Source organism: Danio aesculapii, chromosome 9 (genome assembly GCF_903798145.1).
Source record: "Danio aesculapii chromosome 9, fDanAes4.1, whole genome shotgun sequence".
NCBI classification, from domain to species: domain Eukaryota; kingdom Metazoa; phylum Chordata; class Actinopteri; order Cypriniformes; family Danionidae; genus Danio; species Danio aesculapii.
The window spans coordinates 40,169,692-40,187,547 of NC_079443.1; the positions used below are offsets into that span (position 1 = coordinate 40,169,692).

The 17,856-nt window shown below is 35.5% G+C and overlaps 1 protein-coding gene across 1 annotated transcript in view; it reads left to right on the forward strand.

Moving 5' to 3' along the window:
• cps1 (carbamoyl-phosphate synthase 1, mitochondrial) overlaps nt 1–17,856 on the forward strand; it is an 89,128-nt gene that overhangs the window by 54,354 nt on the left and 16,918 nt on the right. The window contains exons 28-32 of the mRNA XM_056464817.1: nt 3,270–3,345; nt 4,534–4,611; nt 8,719–8,826; nt 11,857–11,946; nt 12,218–12,388. Coding sequence (XP_056320792.1) covers nt 3,270–3,345; nt 4,534–4,611; nt 8,719–8,826; nt 11,857–11,946; nt 12,218–12,388 — 523 coding nt within the window. The remainder of the gene's footprint in view (nt 1–3,269; nt 3,346–4,533; nt 4,612–8,718; nt 8,827–11,856; nt 11,947–12,217; nt 12,389–17,856) is intronic.

Sequence of the window (17,856 nt, forward strand, 5' to 3'; positions counted from 1 at the left end):
GACTAAGGCCCTTCTCCCCTGAATCACTCAGCTTAGATGACCGGCCAGTATCTAGGATGAGTCCTGGTGGTTCCAAACATCATCCCCTTATGGATGGCCACTCATTGGAACTTTCAGAGCAGCAGAAATGTTTCTGTAACCTTTCCCAGCCTTGTGCCTCGAGACAATCCTGTCTCAGAGGTCTACAGACAATTCCTTTATCTTCATGCTTGGTTTGTGCTTTGACATGCACGGTCAACCCTGGGACCTTATAAAGACAGGTGTATGCCTTTTCAAATCATGTCCAATCTACTGAATTTACCACAGGTGAACTCCAATAAAGCTGCTGAAACATCTCAAGAATGATCAGTGGAAACAGAATGTGCCTGAGCTCAATTTAGAGCTTCACGGCAAAGGCTGTGAATACTTCTGTACATGTGATTTTTCCGTTTTTTTATTTTTAATAAATTTGCAACAATCACTATGGGGTATTGTGTGTAGAATTTTGAGGAAATAAATGAATTTATTCCATTTTGGAATAAGGCTGTAGCATTAAAAAATGTGGAAAAAGTGAAGCGCTATAAATACTTTCCTGATGCACTGTCTATGCAAGTTAGCTGACACAGTTCCAAAGGTACTTTATAGTCATCAGAATGTTTAAATGGACCATCAAAATATTTTTTAAGAAAGCTCTCATATCATTCCCTTTACTTACTATGATTTTTAATTTAATTGAAAAACTCAACATGACATCAATCTTAAAAACGACACAACATAAAGGAACCACACAAAGTTAGTCAAATAATGGCAGTATTTTTGTTTTTGATCCAGTTAATTAATACTTGGGAATATATCCAATATTACAAAGTAGCTTACTCTAAACTAAACTAAAAAGAATGTGAAGAAATCAACTGCAGATTTATCAAGAGCAAAGAAAATCCACTTCAGACATTCTTAATAGTGACCTGTAGAGATACTGGGTAAGATGCATCTCTTTTGCTTTCTAAGAAACATGACTTGACCAGCTAATTTCCACAAAACCAGACAGCAGGCTTTTAGATTGTATGCCTCAATGGGAAAATGAAACCAAGCCACCATGTAATAGCTGTAAATTCAGCTTTTTTACCATTACACATTTCACTTGTAAAATCTCTTTCATCACTGGAGCATTTTTCTATTTGTCTTCATTAGATATTGACTTAAAGGCTACTGTCTACTTTAAGACAGTTTAGTTTCTTTTCTTTTCCCCCCACAGAAGTGACAAGTGTTGAGGAAGTGGAAAGTACAGAACGCACATTTTAATTTGGTTTTCTTGAAACTAGATTCACAATACATGGAACTAAAGCTAAATTAAACAAGCTTTAGCACATCCATTTATCTTTCTCAAAATCTTTATATGGTACAAACAAACACCCACACACAGTACAGTCTCAGCAGTAAAAGTGGTTTGCTTTTAGTTTTTAAGAAAATTCCAACTGCCAAAAAACAGATTTTTTTTAACTTCTTTCATTTATTTGAATATTTATTGCTCTGTATGGTTCCATCCCTCTCTGTGTTTGGTGCCAGCTGTGGTTTGGCTTCATTAAATTGCCTTAACTCGTGCCTCAGGCTCAGACTCTCAGCAACTTCAGCCCTGACAGAAACTCTGCCAGTTCATCTGACCATGGTGGAACAGTTTATGGTAGAGAGATACTGTACACATAGGGCCATCTCTGTATAGTTCCCTCCGTTTTTTTTGTGTTCACTTTACTCTGATGTGTTAGTGAAACATATTGCTGACTGTTGATTCTATTGCACGATGGTAAGCAGCTGGCATCTGCCTTTATTTAGTCGAAATGAATTTCTCTTTGATATGTGTGGTTTGACACAATGCACTTGCCATTAATGACCACATAGTTTGAAGTGTTTGCCTTTTGCAGTTTGATAAAGTGATTTACTCACCTTCCATCTGCTGGGTGTTCATAATAAATTCTGGGTGTTCGAGATAAAATCATAAATTTTAAATAGATCATTTATTCTGCATGAATAAATCTGTTTAATTATGCATTGTAAAAAATAGATGTACTGTAGTGCTGATGGCTTTACAGCTTAATCAGATTTGCCTTAAAGTTGTGGCACAAATAATTTACAATTTCAAGCATTTGGAAAAGTACATATGTGATCAAACGTAAAAACAAACAGAAAACAAAACAAAAAGAGAGCACTTTTAAAGTGATGGGACGCTGACAAGGAAGTGCAGATTCAAATGCAGGTTTATTAACAAGAATGGTCAGGCAAGGAACGATCAACACAGGGGCAAATAGATGTGTACAGAAAATCCAGAGTCGTGGTCAGTAAACAGGTGGATGGTCAAAATGGCAGGCAGCAGACAGGAATAAACAATAAAACAAGGCAAGGAAAACGTGTCTTAATGTTCACAATACAGCTAAACAAGACTAAGCACTGTGTGTGTTTGAGAGTCCTGAACAGCTTCAGCTTTGTCTGTTTGCAATCTTTGGGGATCTAGGCCAGGTGTGCGAGTGAAGTGCATGATGGCATTGTAGTACAGTTGAATGTGTGTTGTCCAGCAGCCTTAAAGAGCAGCACTGCTGGTGATCATAACAGCAATATTGTGAAATACCAGCCTGATCTCACGAGAAAACGTAAGTATTTTACGTTTTGTCAGTTTAGTGGCAAAATCGTACGAGTTCAGTCAGAAAGTGAAGAATTAAAAAACCTTTAGAGAAACCAGGCTCAGTTGGGCACGACCATTTCTCCTCTGGCCAAACGTCTTGTGCAGAGCTGCAGTCTATAGCAGAAACGGCAGTCTATAGCGATCTATGATAGGCTTTTCTACTAGTACAATATGTTGAATTGAATTATCCATTCAAAACTATACGAGTGACATGCCTTGTGTATTCTATAGTCTTTGTTCATAATTAGTTCATGTTAGTAAATACATTGACTAATGAAACAAATAATTACTTTCTGACTTTCTGTCAGTCATTGACATCTAGCGATACCACCAATGTACGCTGCAGGGCTGATGCCTTTAAAATCACTCATAAAATCAGTGAAAAAAAAAAATCCCCTCTCTTAATATGAGACAAATTCATTGCTGATCGCCTAGAGGAGCAGCTGACCCAAATATATTTCTCTAGTCGGCTTTTTGCCTCCTCCTTTCTGCATATCTTCCTTTCTGTTCTGTTTGACTCTACAACCGTTGAAGCATTTTTTTGTCTTATATTATTTCTGATGGGTTCATTTAAGTGTCAAAGTGATGAATGATGAGACTCTTACTCTGTTTCCAGTGGCTCGGCTATGAATGTGGTTTATGGTGAGGATGAGATGAAACGTTTCTTGGAGGAAGCCACACAGGTTTCGCAGGTGAGCTCTGAAGATTTTTGCGACACAAAAAAACTCCAGTTTTTTGGGTTTGTCGAATGAATCAAGCAATGGATCAGACATGAATGTGCACCAAGTTTTGCTCATTATCTCACATTAATGCTCTTGAAATTATTTTCTCAAATATATCCTGTTAAAACTAAATGCCCCAAAACACTTTAAAAAAAGGCAAACAAAGCACATTTGAAGCAGCTCCAGTTATCCTGTATCTCAGGGCCAGTATTGATTTTCATCTTGTGTTCCTGTTGCCCCTTACTGTTTTTCATTTAAGAGAGTTCAGTAGTTTCCAGCAAAATCACTTTATCATCATGTTCTCCATCAACAGACCAATTTTGATTGCATAAGCAAACATTTACAGTAATTTTGTTTTAACTTTATGTATGTTATACAAAAAAATTTGCCACTATTAATGTAAAGGTCTCATCATTTATTGAATTGATTTTAAACATGCTTTGGTCAAGATTTTAGTCCATTTTGCCAAATGAGACAGACAATTTGTAAAAATGTTAATCAATGAAATTGTGCATTTTACTGACTTATAGACAGAACGCAGATTTCATGAGGTCTTTAAATTCAGTTCTACAGTACACCAGAGCACATCAGTTATGTATATTTCCATATAGCTAGCATAGGCACTCCAAAATAATGTGAAAATGTATTTGTTATTTAAACTTTTAAAATGTATTGTAAGAATATTTAGATAAATAATAAAGTTTATTTTTTTTTACTAACATTAACATTTTCTGTAACAATTGTAGCTATTTTTCACTGTTTTTGTTAATTAATTCTTGTGACCTGTTCACTAAATTTACTGCCTTTTGTTGTGTTAAGGATGAAAACATCCACTAAATTTAACAGCTGTTATATATATATATTTTTTTTTTTTTTTGCAAAAATCTGTATCAATATATATATATATATATATATATATATATATATATATATATATATATATATATATATATATATATATAACTTGATTAGCGTGTTAGTGAGGCTGTAAGAGACGGTTAGTAATTCAGCAAAGCACTTCAGAAATGTACAGCTTAACAAAGGGGCTTAACTAAAACAACTCTTTGAATGTGTTTTCAATTTAATGCTTTAAGTTTCCTTGTAGTATTATTAGAAAACATTTCTTAGCAAGCATTTACAGCCTTTTCTCTAAAACAGGATCATCCAGTGGTCATCACCAAATTCATCCGAGGTGCCAGAGAGGTGGAGGTTGATGCGGTGGCCAGGATGGGCAAGGTAAGAGAGATGCTAGAACTGTTTTCCAACAGGCGTTGAACAGAAATCTGTCTAAAACTGAAAGCAGAATGTGGAAGGTTTGATTTAAATTTGAAATAGTCTGAAATTGTTTTGGTGAATAAAAAAAATCCATGTTGCAGGGATTTGAGTGTGTAGAGGATGCAGTTTCTTGCGTGTGTTTTTAGAACATTAATCTATCCCACACACCCACACATAACAAAAAAGAAGACAAACAAATTAAAAAAATAAATAAATAAGAGAATGCTCAGGCTGCCTCCATCTGGAAAATTGCTTGCAATATGTTCTGGCTCTTTTGTTTCATCCTTTATTTCTCACCTAATCTCTGTGCAGAGTACAATTAAAAGTATGAAGTCATGTTTATTTTTTGCATTACACTGGGTATAATCTTAAATGTTGCCTGTTTTGGTCTGAACTACATTAATAGAAAAATGTGTTGTGACACAGAATTGCATTTATGCCTTTTGATTGGCTGAACACTGAAACTGTATTAGAAATTGCTATCAAATGTACACTCATCGGCCACTTTAATAGGCTACACCCTATTAGTAACGGGTTGAACCCCCTTTTGCCTTTTTGATTTGAGCTAATCCATCGTGGCATAGATTCAACAAGGTACCGGAAATATTCCTCAGAGATTTTGTTCCATATTGACATGATGGCATCACGCAGTTGCTGCAGATTTGTCAGCTGAACATCCATGATTTGAATCTCCCGTTCCACCACATCCCAAAGGTGCTCTATTGGATTGAGTTCTGGTGACTGTGGAGGCCATTTGAGTACAGTGAACTCATTGTCATGTTCAAGAAACCAGCTTAAGATGATTCACGCTTTATGACATAGAGCCATCAGAAGATGGGTACACTGTGATCATAAAGGGATGGACATGGTCAGCAACAATACTCAAGTAGGCTGTGGTGTTGACAAAATGCTCAATTGGTACTAATGGGCCCAAAGTGTGCCAAGAAAATATCTCCCACACCATTACACCACCGTCACCAGCCTAAACCGTTGATACAAGTCAGGATGGATCTATGCGTACATGTTGCTTAAATTTTGATCCTACCATCTAATTGTCGCATCAGAAATCGAGACTCATCAGACCAGGCAAAGTTTTTCCAATCTTCTATTGTCCAATTGTCCTCAGTTTCCTGTTCTTAGCTGACAGGAGTGGCACCCGGTGTGTTCTTCTGCTGTTGTAGCCCATCCTCCTCAAGGTTAGACATGTTGTGCATTCAGAGTTGCTCTTGGGCATACCTCAGTTGTAACGAGTGGTTATTTGAGTTGCTGTTGCCTTTTGATCAGCTTGAACCAGTCTGGCCATTCTCCTCTGACCTGTGGCATCAATAAGGCATTTGCGCCCACAGAACGGCCACTCACTGGATATTTTCACTTTTTCAGACCATTCTCTGTAAACCCTAAAGATGGTTGTGTGTGAAAATCCCAGTAGATCAGCAGTTTCTAAAATACTCAGACCAGCCTGTCTGGCACCAACAACCATGCCACATTCAAAGTCACTTAAATCATCTTTCTTCCCGATTCTGATGCTTAGTTTGAACTGCAGCAGATCATCTTGATCATGTCTACATGCTTAAATGCACAGAGTTGTTGCCATGTGATTGGCTGATTAATAATTTGCGTTAACGAGCAGTTGGACAGGTGTACCTAATAAAGTGGCTAAACAAAGCAAAACTCACTTAGAAAATGTAACATTTTTCACAAACTAGTATATACTCAAAGACTTAATGATATTTCTAAGCTTAAAGTTTAAATGTTTCCCAGTGATGGGTTGCAGCTGGAAGGGCATCCGCTGCATAAAACATATGCTGGATGAGTTGAGTTGGTGGTTCATTCTGCTGTGACGACCCCAGATTGATAAACGTACTAAGCCGAAAGGAAAATGAATGACTGAATTTTAAATGGGTATTTCTCCCAAAAACGAAAACTGAGTGCTCTTGTTCTGATCCTGATCAAACAAAATTAAAAAGAGAACATCCTTGTTGCACTTGAGCATAAAATGGCAATGAACATCAACCAACATTAAGCTTTGAAAGTTTTAAAAATGTCAAAGAACTGTCATTTGCTGACAAACTTAAATATAATGTATACTGATGGTAAGCTCTTGTGCAAAACTGCATGCTCAAATGTTTGTTAAAAGTTACAAGCATGGCAGGTCACTTCAACCCACACACATGCACACACACAAAGGCACACACAAAAACACTCAAGCTGTGACAAGTCAAGGTAAACAGAAACGCAATAGAACATGCAATATGTACTTGCTTCTCTGAGGTAAAACCTGTTATGTTCATTGCAGCCGAAAGTTGTCATATTCATCTGTCAACAGTCATTCTGACTTTCATCTGAGAAGCAGGGCTGAGGTCTAGAGCTACTCGACTCAGTGAAGAAACTAGACAGATACTTTTGTTGCAGGATTTCGATCTGTTATTTTCATAATTTATCAAATCAGTGCATGTGTGCTTTTTCTGCTGATATAAAACATTAATATGTGACGATGCATGGTTCCCATGAGTCCTGGAATTTCTGGAATATCGTGAAATTTTAAGAGGTATATTCCTGAAATTTAAACGCAGATCATTTTAAGATTTGTTTCTTTGTTTGTAGCTTAAAATTGTAGTTTCCAGTTATCAAAATGTAATGTTCCTATAACTATTACTGTTATGGTCAGGCTATATTTCAGATTCATTTGATCCCTTTCAAACTCATTGGCTGGCAGTCACTGAACTCAATGCAGTCACCAGACTATACCTGTTCACTATGGCTAATATGTCAGGATAATCTAAATCATAGGAGCTTTGGCTTCAAATGACCACTTTAAAGACTGAGTGTTACAATGAATGACACAAATGCTAAATGTAATGTTTGTAAATGACTTTCAACCTGTCAAATATAAGAGTGGGAGCATTTCGCAGCCACACAAACAGTTGCTAGATGATTTTCAAAATCTATTGTTCTCATAGTGGCTATGAAAGTCGAGGTAAATTATATTTGCGCTTAAACCATTTTATTATAAGTATAAAAGACAGGAAAGTGTGGGGAGCAGAGATAGGGGAGGGATCTCGAGCCGGGTATCGAGCTATGTGTCAACGCACTAACCAGGCTATTGGTGCCGACCAAACCATTTTATTAATGTAATTAGTATTAATGCGCAACAGTGACCTGTTTATTTTTATTTTTTTTATTGTGTCATGGAAATTCAGCTTTTCAGACAATGAAAGTTAGGAAATTTAATATTTCAACACAATTTTACGGCAATTCGTAACTTTTTTAGTGGCTAATTTATATGAATTCCTACGATCTCATTCGTACAATTTTGTATGATTTGCTTATCACTTAGCCCACGTGGATTTTTAGCCAGCCATTGAGTCTATTTATTTACTTGTGTAAATTTATGTACATTTATATTCATTAAGTTTTTATATTAATTTCAGTAATATTATTGACTAATATGAAAATGTTCACATGATTTATTTACAATACAGTTTGTAATGTTTTCTGTATTTTAGTAGATTTATTAAATAAGGGACTTGCTTTGTTTAACAAATAAGTGGATCGAACTGGATTTGCATTATAAACATTTAAGTTAATAAAGTTTTTCATAAATTAAGTTTTTAGTTATGATACTCTCAAAATCATTCAGCATAAATCCGCAGATTCTTTACTAAATACTGCGCAGAAATAGCAAAAGATGTCAGCAGATTCTGTCTGGCCCTACTTCCTCCGCAGTAACAGTTCGGTTTAAGTGCCACGTGTCCTTTAAAAAAAACGTACATTTTTCTATGACTGAACTCCCACGAATTACCCACTAAACTGACAAAATGTAAAATAGTTACGTTTCCTCATGAGATCAGGCTGGATTTTTGGCTTAAAACGGGAGCCCTTGTACTACTGTCTTAAAAAGTTATGAAGAATTTTTCAAAATGAATAAATGTGGTAACTTCTAGGTCTGTTAATGTGTGGGTATAGCACTAGTGTTACATATGAGGCAATCCATGATTTTCACAAAGCATGTCTAAACACGAGTTGCTGTAAATGATAGCTCTTTTTTATGTATAATTGTGGTTCCAGGTTCTGGCTCATGCTATCACAGAGCATGTGGAGGATGCAGGAGTGCACTCAGGAGACGCCACACTCATGCTGCCCACCCAGACCATCAGCCAGGGGGCTCTGGAGAAGGTGCCAGCCTCATTTTCATTCACAAAAGCTTGCTGTGTCCTTTCTGGTTTGCACCTTATTCATTCACACACATCAATGTTTTTGCCTGTCCACATTTTTCACAAGGCTCCTACAAAACACCTTCATAAATGTTTTTGTAATAGGGTGAATTAGCTGACTTTTTCAGCAGCACTTGTTCTGGATATATTAATATAATTACTTTATATTAAAAGCCATGAACTAAACCAAACATCTACAAAGTAAATCACACCATTATGAACTTTGATTTAAAGTGGAGATGTGCTGTATATGTAAATTAAAGATAGAGATACAAGACTGTGTATTTAAAGGGATAATTCACCCAAAAATCTGAATTGTGTCATCATTTACTCACCATTCACTTATTCCAAACGTTTATGAGTTTCTTTTTTTCTGTGAAGACAAAAGAAGATATTTTAAAGAATGTTGGACACTTGTAACCATTGACATCCATTGTATTTGTTTTTCTACTACAGAATTGAATGGTTATGGGTTTTCAGCTTTCTTCTTCTTTAAACATCTTCTTTAGTGTTCAACAGAATAAAACCTTATAAAGGTTTGGAAACATCTGAGGGTGAGTAAATGATGAGTAAAGTTTTATTTTTGGCTGAACTATCCCTTTAACAGTATTGATAAGGGAAAGGACTACAATCTCTTGGTTGTGTTTATGCATTCACAGTGGTCGTTTATCGCGAGGGTTACGTTCTAAAAATAGCCTGCAATAGGCACTGTATTTTTTTACAATTTTAGATGTTTTAAGTCTGTAAATCCCCTCACTACAGTCTTTAAACACTTTTCTCAGACAGGCATTAATATTTTCACACTTTTTTTTCTTGTTTAAACACTCTCAAAGTTCAAACTTTTGTAGAAAAATAGGCCAGAATTACATAATGAAACCATAGATCAAAACCTGCTGTCATGCGCAAACATTCATCGCTGTCAGCAAAAGGTTCATAAAGCTTTTGTGCAGATAATGTTGGCATCCAGTGTTATGTTCTTTTTCCTGCAGTCACTGATCCACAAAGCGAAAACAGCCTCCATGCTTAAGGGGAAAGTGCACAAGATGCACACTCGTGTGTTATTTAAAATGAAATTATTCAGATGGCGTTCTGTGGCACAGCAAATATATAAACATTGGCTGCATTTGAAACCACTTTCTTTTCGGTAGGTACTGCATTTGAATTTAAACAAACTACTCAGCCATTAGAAAAAGACGTTCTATACAGTATGAATGTGAGCACTATGAATGGAACTTGGACGTACTACATCCGCCATTTTGTCATGATCACGTGACCTACCCACGAGTTGCATCGCTTCACTCCCATTCATGAATTCTCTAACAGGACATCAGAATCTCGCCAGAAGTAGTAGGTCATTCGGATACTTCTTGCATACTGATTTTCGAATTCTATGAATTTAGAAATACAACTCGACTCACATACTGATTTTAGCGTACTATATAGTATGGAAGTATGCGATTTCGAACGCAGCCAGTGTGTGTACATTCAAAGCACATTGTGGCACGGCACATCTGGTGTGTGACCCCCTTTACGATGGTCTTGCTGAGAACAGTTACAACCCTTTTTGCATCCTTGTTGAAACTCACACTGCTAGCGATTGAAGATTTATGTTAATTTGGCAAACTGAACGCATTCTGTACTGTAAAGGAGACATGGAGGAGATTGATTGACAATGGTCTGCAGCCAATTAGGATGTCAAAAAAGCATGTCAAGTTGCACAAAAAAAATCTGTGAAACTGCAAGGCTACGAAAGGTGAACCACGTTGAACTGCACAAGGGACCACTGTATACAAAGTATTTTGAGACTAGATTACATCATTTGCAGTGCTTCACAGAAGAGGGTGGAGCTTAGGATATATTTTAACGTGCTTTGTTCACTATGGCACTCATTGGTGGCATTTTCTGAGCAGCATTTTGGCTAATGTAGTTTTTCTGCATGGATGAGTCAATGGACATGACGAATCTGTCTTTACAAAAATGGTTATTGTTAAAACACAACCTGCCTGTTTGCATATCAGTTTCTTTCTTTTTCCTTTTTTCAGTTATTTGCTGTTGATGGTATACCAGGTTTTAATATCAGGTGTTTTCTTTAAACAAACACACTTATTTTTTAAGTTTTTAACAGTTTGTCTACTGTTCTCATGAAGAAACGATTCAACAGAATATTTTTGTATTATTACGCACATCCTCGCGATCCTGGATTAACATCTATGTTGATCCTGGAACATTCGTTGGAAAACATAATCCATACCTATTCTCTACCCCTAAACCCCAACCATAACTGTAAATATTCCCAAAATCAGAGGGGAATAAGTTGGATAACGATCATAGAAGTGCATTAAACCTAACCATAACCTAAACTTAACATAAATGGTAAACAAATCCTTTAATTCCGATTGGCTGATTGGAATGTTGTTCCAGGATCAACATAGACGTTAATCCAGGAACATGTCCTACTTGGTGAAATCAGGTTGGCGGTATTGTTACAATGACAATCTATGTGCTGGCACAAACACTACAGTCTGAACAGAAACAAAATCTGCAGCTAGTCTAAAAAAATACCAGTGTCATTTTTAATCTAAAGTTTTTTCTCTTCAGAATAGTGTGTCTTGATTGTGCTTTATCACGAGCCGCAGATGTGACTTTTCATTCTCCTTCAAGCTGAATCAAGGGGCCTGTCAAAAATAGTTTGTGCAGTCTGCTACTTAAAACACATCTGACAAAGCGTGTTTATTCCCTGCTAACTTACCAACAGTCTCTCAGAGGGCTGGCAGTCAGTCACAGGCTGCTCTTTTCATCCGCTCTCAGTTTATCAGAGTTGATACCAAACTTTTAGTGCTTGGTGTGTAATGTTTCAAGCTGTATACTTGATTGGTGTTTATTTGACAGGACATGCATTACTCGGACTATGATCTATGTGTTCTGCTTGTGCTTATGTAAAGATTTTGAGTTATTGCTTGTCCTTTTTATAAATATATACATTTTATTTTAGGTGAAGACTGCGACTCAGAAAATTGCGAAGGCATTTGAGATTTCGGGGCCATTTAACACTCAATTTTTAGTGAAAGGCAATGATGTAATGGTAAGTTATTGCTGCTCGGTTCTTCTTGAAAATGTCTGTACTGTAACTTAGAATGATGTGATTAGATCATACATTTTTCATGGCAAGTAGACTAATAATATTTAGACACATTTCAGATCCAGAGTAATCGTTTTGCCATATTTTTACTTCATTCACTTTATAAACATGTTTTCAATTGAAAAACATTACTTCATAGTAAGGAAGAAATGAATCATCCAGCTTTAGTTATAATATAGCTGCTGGTAACTCAAATCATATGTCTCTGTTTCAGGTGATCGAGTGTAACCTGCGTGCCTCTCGATCCTTCCCTTTCGTCTCTAAAACTATTGGTGTGGACTTCATTGATGTGGCCACCAGGGTGATGGTGGGTGAGGGGATGGATGAGTCTCGTCTGCCCTCTCTCGAAAACCCAATCATTCCAGTGGACTTTGTTGGCATTAAGGTATGTGCGTAAAGTATATACAAAAACTTTTTTTAAACGTATATCCAGCATAGAGTACAATTATTTAATTACCACGCTTCTTGAAAGGACATGAATTCAGACATTAGGATTAAAGGCCTGGAAAGTATTTAAAAACAAACAGGTCCTTGAAAGTGCTTGAAATAAATTAGAAATTAAGTTTGTTTATGGTGTTATTTCAGCAATTGTGCTGTCAAAAACAGAACAAAAAAAGAGAAATTCTTCATTTAAAAATCTTAAATTTAAATTCTGTAGAAGAACTGTTACAAAATATGCACATTTTATCAATATTTCAGAAACAAAAATGGAATATTTCCAGTATTCAAAGGACAAATACAATATGTTTTTAAAATGATAGATACTAGGGCTGCACGATTTTGGCTAAAATGAGAATCATGATTTTTTTTTTTTGCTTAAAATCAAGATTACAATTTTTTTCACGATTCTGTAGATGTAAAATAAAGGTTAATGAGAGTAGGCTATTATTTTTGTTATTCTCAAACATATGGTATAACAACAATAATATTATTAGGCCTATGTGTAAGTCTACTGTTGGTTAAAATGCCACATTTTATATGGACATGGAATGGTGGACTTAAATAGACTTGAAATACATCCTGGTTGTTAATTCACCGTAATGTGATGAATCAGAAAACAAATATTCTTAGTTCTGAAGTAAAATTGTTATGTTTGAGATGTATGCTTGCAATCTGTCATTGACAACATTAGTAGACCTTTTTTTTACTGGTAAAATGAGACATTTGTCATTATAAGATTCCCTCTTGCATTATATAGACTAGAGTAGTTATAGTGGACCTATAACAAATGCTTGTCATAATAATATCTCTAGAATGCGATATGATCGTTTAAATATGTGCGTGCTTTTGGTTTAACAAAAGTGCTCTCGGTAGTAAACAAACAGTGCGTCAGCTCACGTGTGTTTTGCAGCCCTGAATACGTCATTACATGAAGACAGAAATTAGATTTTAGGAGAATTATACCTCATAAATACAGTATGTGACATTTTTAACACCATTTGGAAGTGTCAACGTTGGTGAGCAACGTATATAAAACATTGTGAAGACTTGTGCGACCTCCTTTACGCTTCTTACGAACTTGAAAATATAATTGGCTGACTCATAGAGATGCTGGATTAAGATCGCGTGGGGGGTCAAATTGAGATCGTGATCTTTTTTTCGATTATTCGTGCAGCCCTAATAGATAGCATTAAATTAAGCACATACAATGAAATAAAAAACGTACCAACAAATAAAAGAGTACATAATGTGGCTTAACAAAAACTACAATTGTACAATCTGTATCACACAATACACTCTACTTTGAACTTAGGAAAGAAAAGAGTCAATTAGCTGGAACAAGGACTTGCTCTTGGATATAGTTCAAAAACGGGTCCCATATTTACTTAAACTGATCAGATGAACCTCTAGAAAGTCTAATTTTTTCTCTAGTTTCTCTTCTCTAGATCCACTGTGTTGGGGTCGGAGGTTTCTGATCCTTTCACCAAGGCAATATTAGTCGTTTGGCCCGGAGCACAATAAAAACTATATTATTATATAAATCTTAAGTGTAAGTGAAATGTTAAATACAGAAGGACTTTCATGGTGCTATATATGCTAGTGGTGTGAATTACAACGGGGCTTGATTTGAATTAATGGTGCTTTAAAAAGTTCTTGAATCTGCTGTTTATAAAATAGTGGGAACCATGAATTAAGAACACCAAAATATTATTATAATGCAAAATATTATTATAGAAATTACAGTTTTACAAATTAATTACAAATTAGAATAACAGTTTTGTATTTATAAAATGTGTAAAAATATTCTAAAAAGCATTTATTCTTAAGATGGAAAGCTCTTTTTCTATAGCAGGCACTTTTCCAATCTTCAGTGTCACGTGAATTTTTTAGAAATCATATTTTGAACTAATCAATATTCAAGAGTTGTGCTGCTTAGTATTTTTGTGAAACAATGATATAGTTTTAAAGGACTTATTGATGAGTAGAGTTCAAATGAACATCATTTGCTTAAAATAGAAACCTTTGTTATAAAAACCTTTTTTTTCACTATATTTGCTAAATTCCATGCATTTAATTCTTAAGAAATATATATATTTTTAGTTTAATAAAATATAATGTTGCATTAATCTTTTTTTTTATAATAAAATATCAATATCGTTCTCTATTTCAAAAATAAAAGACAAATATTTCCAGTCTGTCCTTATGGAATAAGATATTCAACACATTCGCAGACTATACTGCTGTAGATAATTTGTACTCCTGTTTGGTTTATTTGTCTTATCAAATAACTAGTTACTCCTTCCTGAGTGAGCCAGTTAATCGGCTTTTAAAGTGATTGATTGTACAATTAAATTACTGGAGTGTTAGAGCTGGTTTGAATCACAGGTTCAGGAGTCAGAGTTGTTACGTGAGTCTAAGACACTTGCCGCCTGAATGGTGTCTCTATTCTCCCAAAGTCATTTCCTGTGAAATGATCAAGGAGTTTCAGTGCAATAGCCGCAAAAGAAGAGCCAATCACAAGGGAATAATCCCTGTCTCCTGCCAATCTCAAAGTTTTAAATACCTCATTTAGTGCTGAGAAGAATTTTAAACAGGCAACTGGATGTTTCCGTTGAAGGGAAACGTATAGGGGATTTACACTCTCTCGCAAGATTAAAGATTCATTCACTCTCTCTTCTTCAAATGCATCTTCGTGATCTCTTTCTTTAGTTTCCCAGAGGAAAGTAATGTCTTGAATAATACAAAAATTAACATTATAACAGATTTGGGGTTTCAAATAAATGCAATTCTTTTACAAGTTTGTATCCATCAAAGAATATCAAAGAAAAAAGTAAGCAGCACAACTGTTATCAATATCGATAAGGAATAATATTTAGAAAATCTAGATCACAGTCACTACAATTATATGGACATCAGTAATCATCAAAAGATTTGCCTTAATCTGAATAAGACAATAATATGATTAAGGTGTTTATATGAGTTGCTTTTTGAATGTTCCTTTCATGATCCTGTTTTACATCTTATAGCACATAATTCGACTAACATCATTGCGTCACCACGCTATCTACATTTCCTCATGAGTTTCATGTAATTTTGGGTGTTTCATTTTTAATTTGTCAACTCTAACCGCAATTTGGTGCTTTCATTTTCATGCAGGAATGTTTCATGCATGCCCTCTGTGACAAACGAGATGTTGGAAGCGAGTATGAATTGCTGGAATTTGATATTGCACGCAGTATGGGCAAAAAACCTCTGCATTTGCCGATGCAGGTCTCTGTGGTCCTTCACTGACTCTGTAGGTGCAGAGAGTAGTCAAAAAGCTGTGTGTAGACTATCCTGTCGCAAAATGCGGCAAAAATCCTGCATGATGGTACAGTAATGGTTTGATTAAAGTGTTTACATGTCTGTACTGCACTTAGATAATGTAAACTAAAATCAGCATACTCCACACGCCTTAATTCGATTTCTGTTTAGTTCAATTATGACTTTAGTCGGATTAAGGTAATCAAAAATTGTTGTCTACATCATAGACTCTTAATCAAAGTATTGTCTTAATCATATTAAAATCGGATTATTGGTGTCCATATTAACGTACTCAGTATGATAACATAAGTTTTAAGTGTCAAAACTGAAAGCTGAATCAGTAAGTTTTCCATTAATGTATACTTTGATAGGATTGGGGAATATTTTTCAGAGGTACAATTATTTGGAGATCTGGAATCGAAATAATGAGAAAAATCCAGCCTGATCTCACGAGAGAAAAAAAAAAAAAGTATTTTACGTTTTGTCAGTTTAGTGGCTAATTCGAACGAATTCGCACAAGTTCAGTCGTATGAAATTGTACGATTTTAAAAAGGAGGCGTGGCACCTAAACCCAACCATCATTGGGGGATGAGCAAATCGTAATATATTGTACGAATTCATACGAATTAGCCACTAAATCAAAAAGTTATGAATTGCCATGAGATTGTGTTGGAAAAATCTCATTTAAAGTTGCCTAAATGAAGTGCTTAGCAATGAACATTACAAAAAATTGAGTTTTGCTGTATTTACACTGCGAGGTTTAGTGCTCAAATCAGAATTTTTGCATAGCTGTACACGTTGTTGTTATAAATGTGGCCAATATCAGATTTGCAGTGTGAACAGATCATGGTCCTAAACTGACACGCATACGCAAAAGTATAGTTACGGACAGCACCAATGTCTAATTATGGACACAGTGTGTATACTGTATGAAGTAAGCACGTGGTCAGGTTATGCTTAATATGATTATTGCCCTTTTCACAGATAACCATGGTTTATTTCATGAACTGTAAAGGTTGTCCTGCTGCTACTAATGTGTTTTTGCCATTTGAAACCTAAAATAAGTCCCTTGTGATTGAAAACACTGGATTATGATTATGTAAAAGTCACATGAAATCCGACATAACCGTTCACACTGCAGTCACATTGCAAAACATCAGATCTGTTTCTGATTTAAGACTACATATGAAAGTGGCACAAATCTGAAATGAAAAGATCAGATTCCATGTGGTATGGGATGTTCACACTGTCAAGACCCGAGTGACATGTGGACGAAAAAAACAGATTCGGCCCACATTTGCTGCAGTGTGAATGTAGCCTTAGAAAATACCATCATGGGACATGATTTTTACTTATTATTACAATCCTTTTTGGTCCAGGCTCACAAATATGAAGTGACTCTTAAAACTATGATAATGGCTGCAGTGACATCACAAGAATTAACTTTTTTTTAAAGTATTTACATAGAAATTTTTTATTTTTGATAAACTAACTGCAACTGGTGAGTACAAGAGAGCTCTATTAATACATTAAACAGTAATACTCTCACCATCAGTGTTGGGGTAAAAGTTACTTTTTAAAGTAATGCATAATATTGAGTTACACCCTAAAAAAGTAACTAGTTGTGTTACTTAGTTACTTTTTGTAATAAGTAACGCATTAGGTTACCTTGAGTTAAACATAGATTGATTAACATCACTGCATCACCATGCTATCCACAGTTCCTCTGGAGTTTCATGTAATTTCGGTGTTTAATTTTAAATTTTTTGACTTTAACTGCAGTTCGGCACTTTCACTTTCATTCAGCAACATTGTTCATGCCACGTGACAAACTGAGGTATTGGATAAGAATATGAAGCAAGGACTAGTGCAAAAGTGTAGTTTTAATGGAATTTGAGACCGCACCCGAATGAAAAGAAAAAAAATGCTGCGTTTCATTTAAGGTAATCAAAAATCTCTGTTTATATGGTAGACTCTTAATCAAGAGTATTGTCTTAATCATATTGAAATCAGAGTATTGCTGTCCATGTAAACGTACTTGGTAAAAGTGGCAGATGGCAACAAGAACAAACACCTAACATCGGCGATAGTGTCTGTATCCCTCAAAGT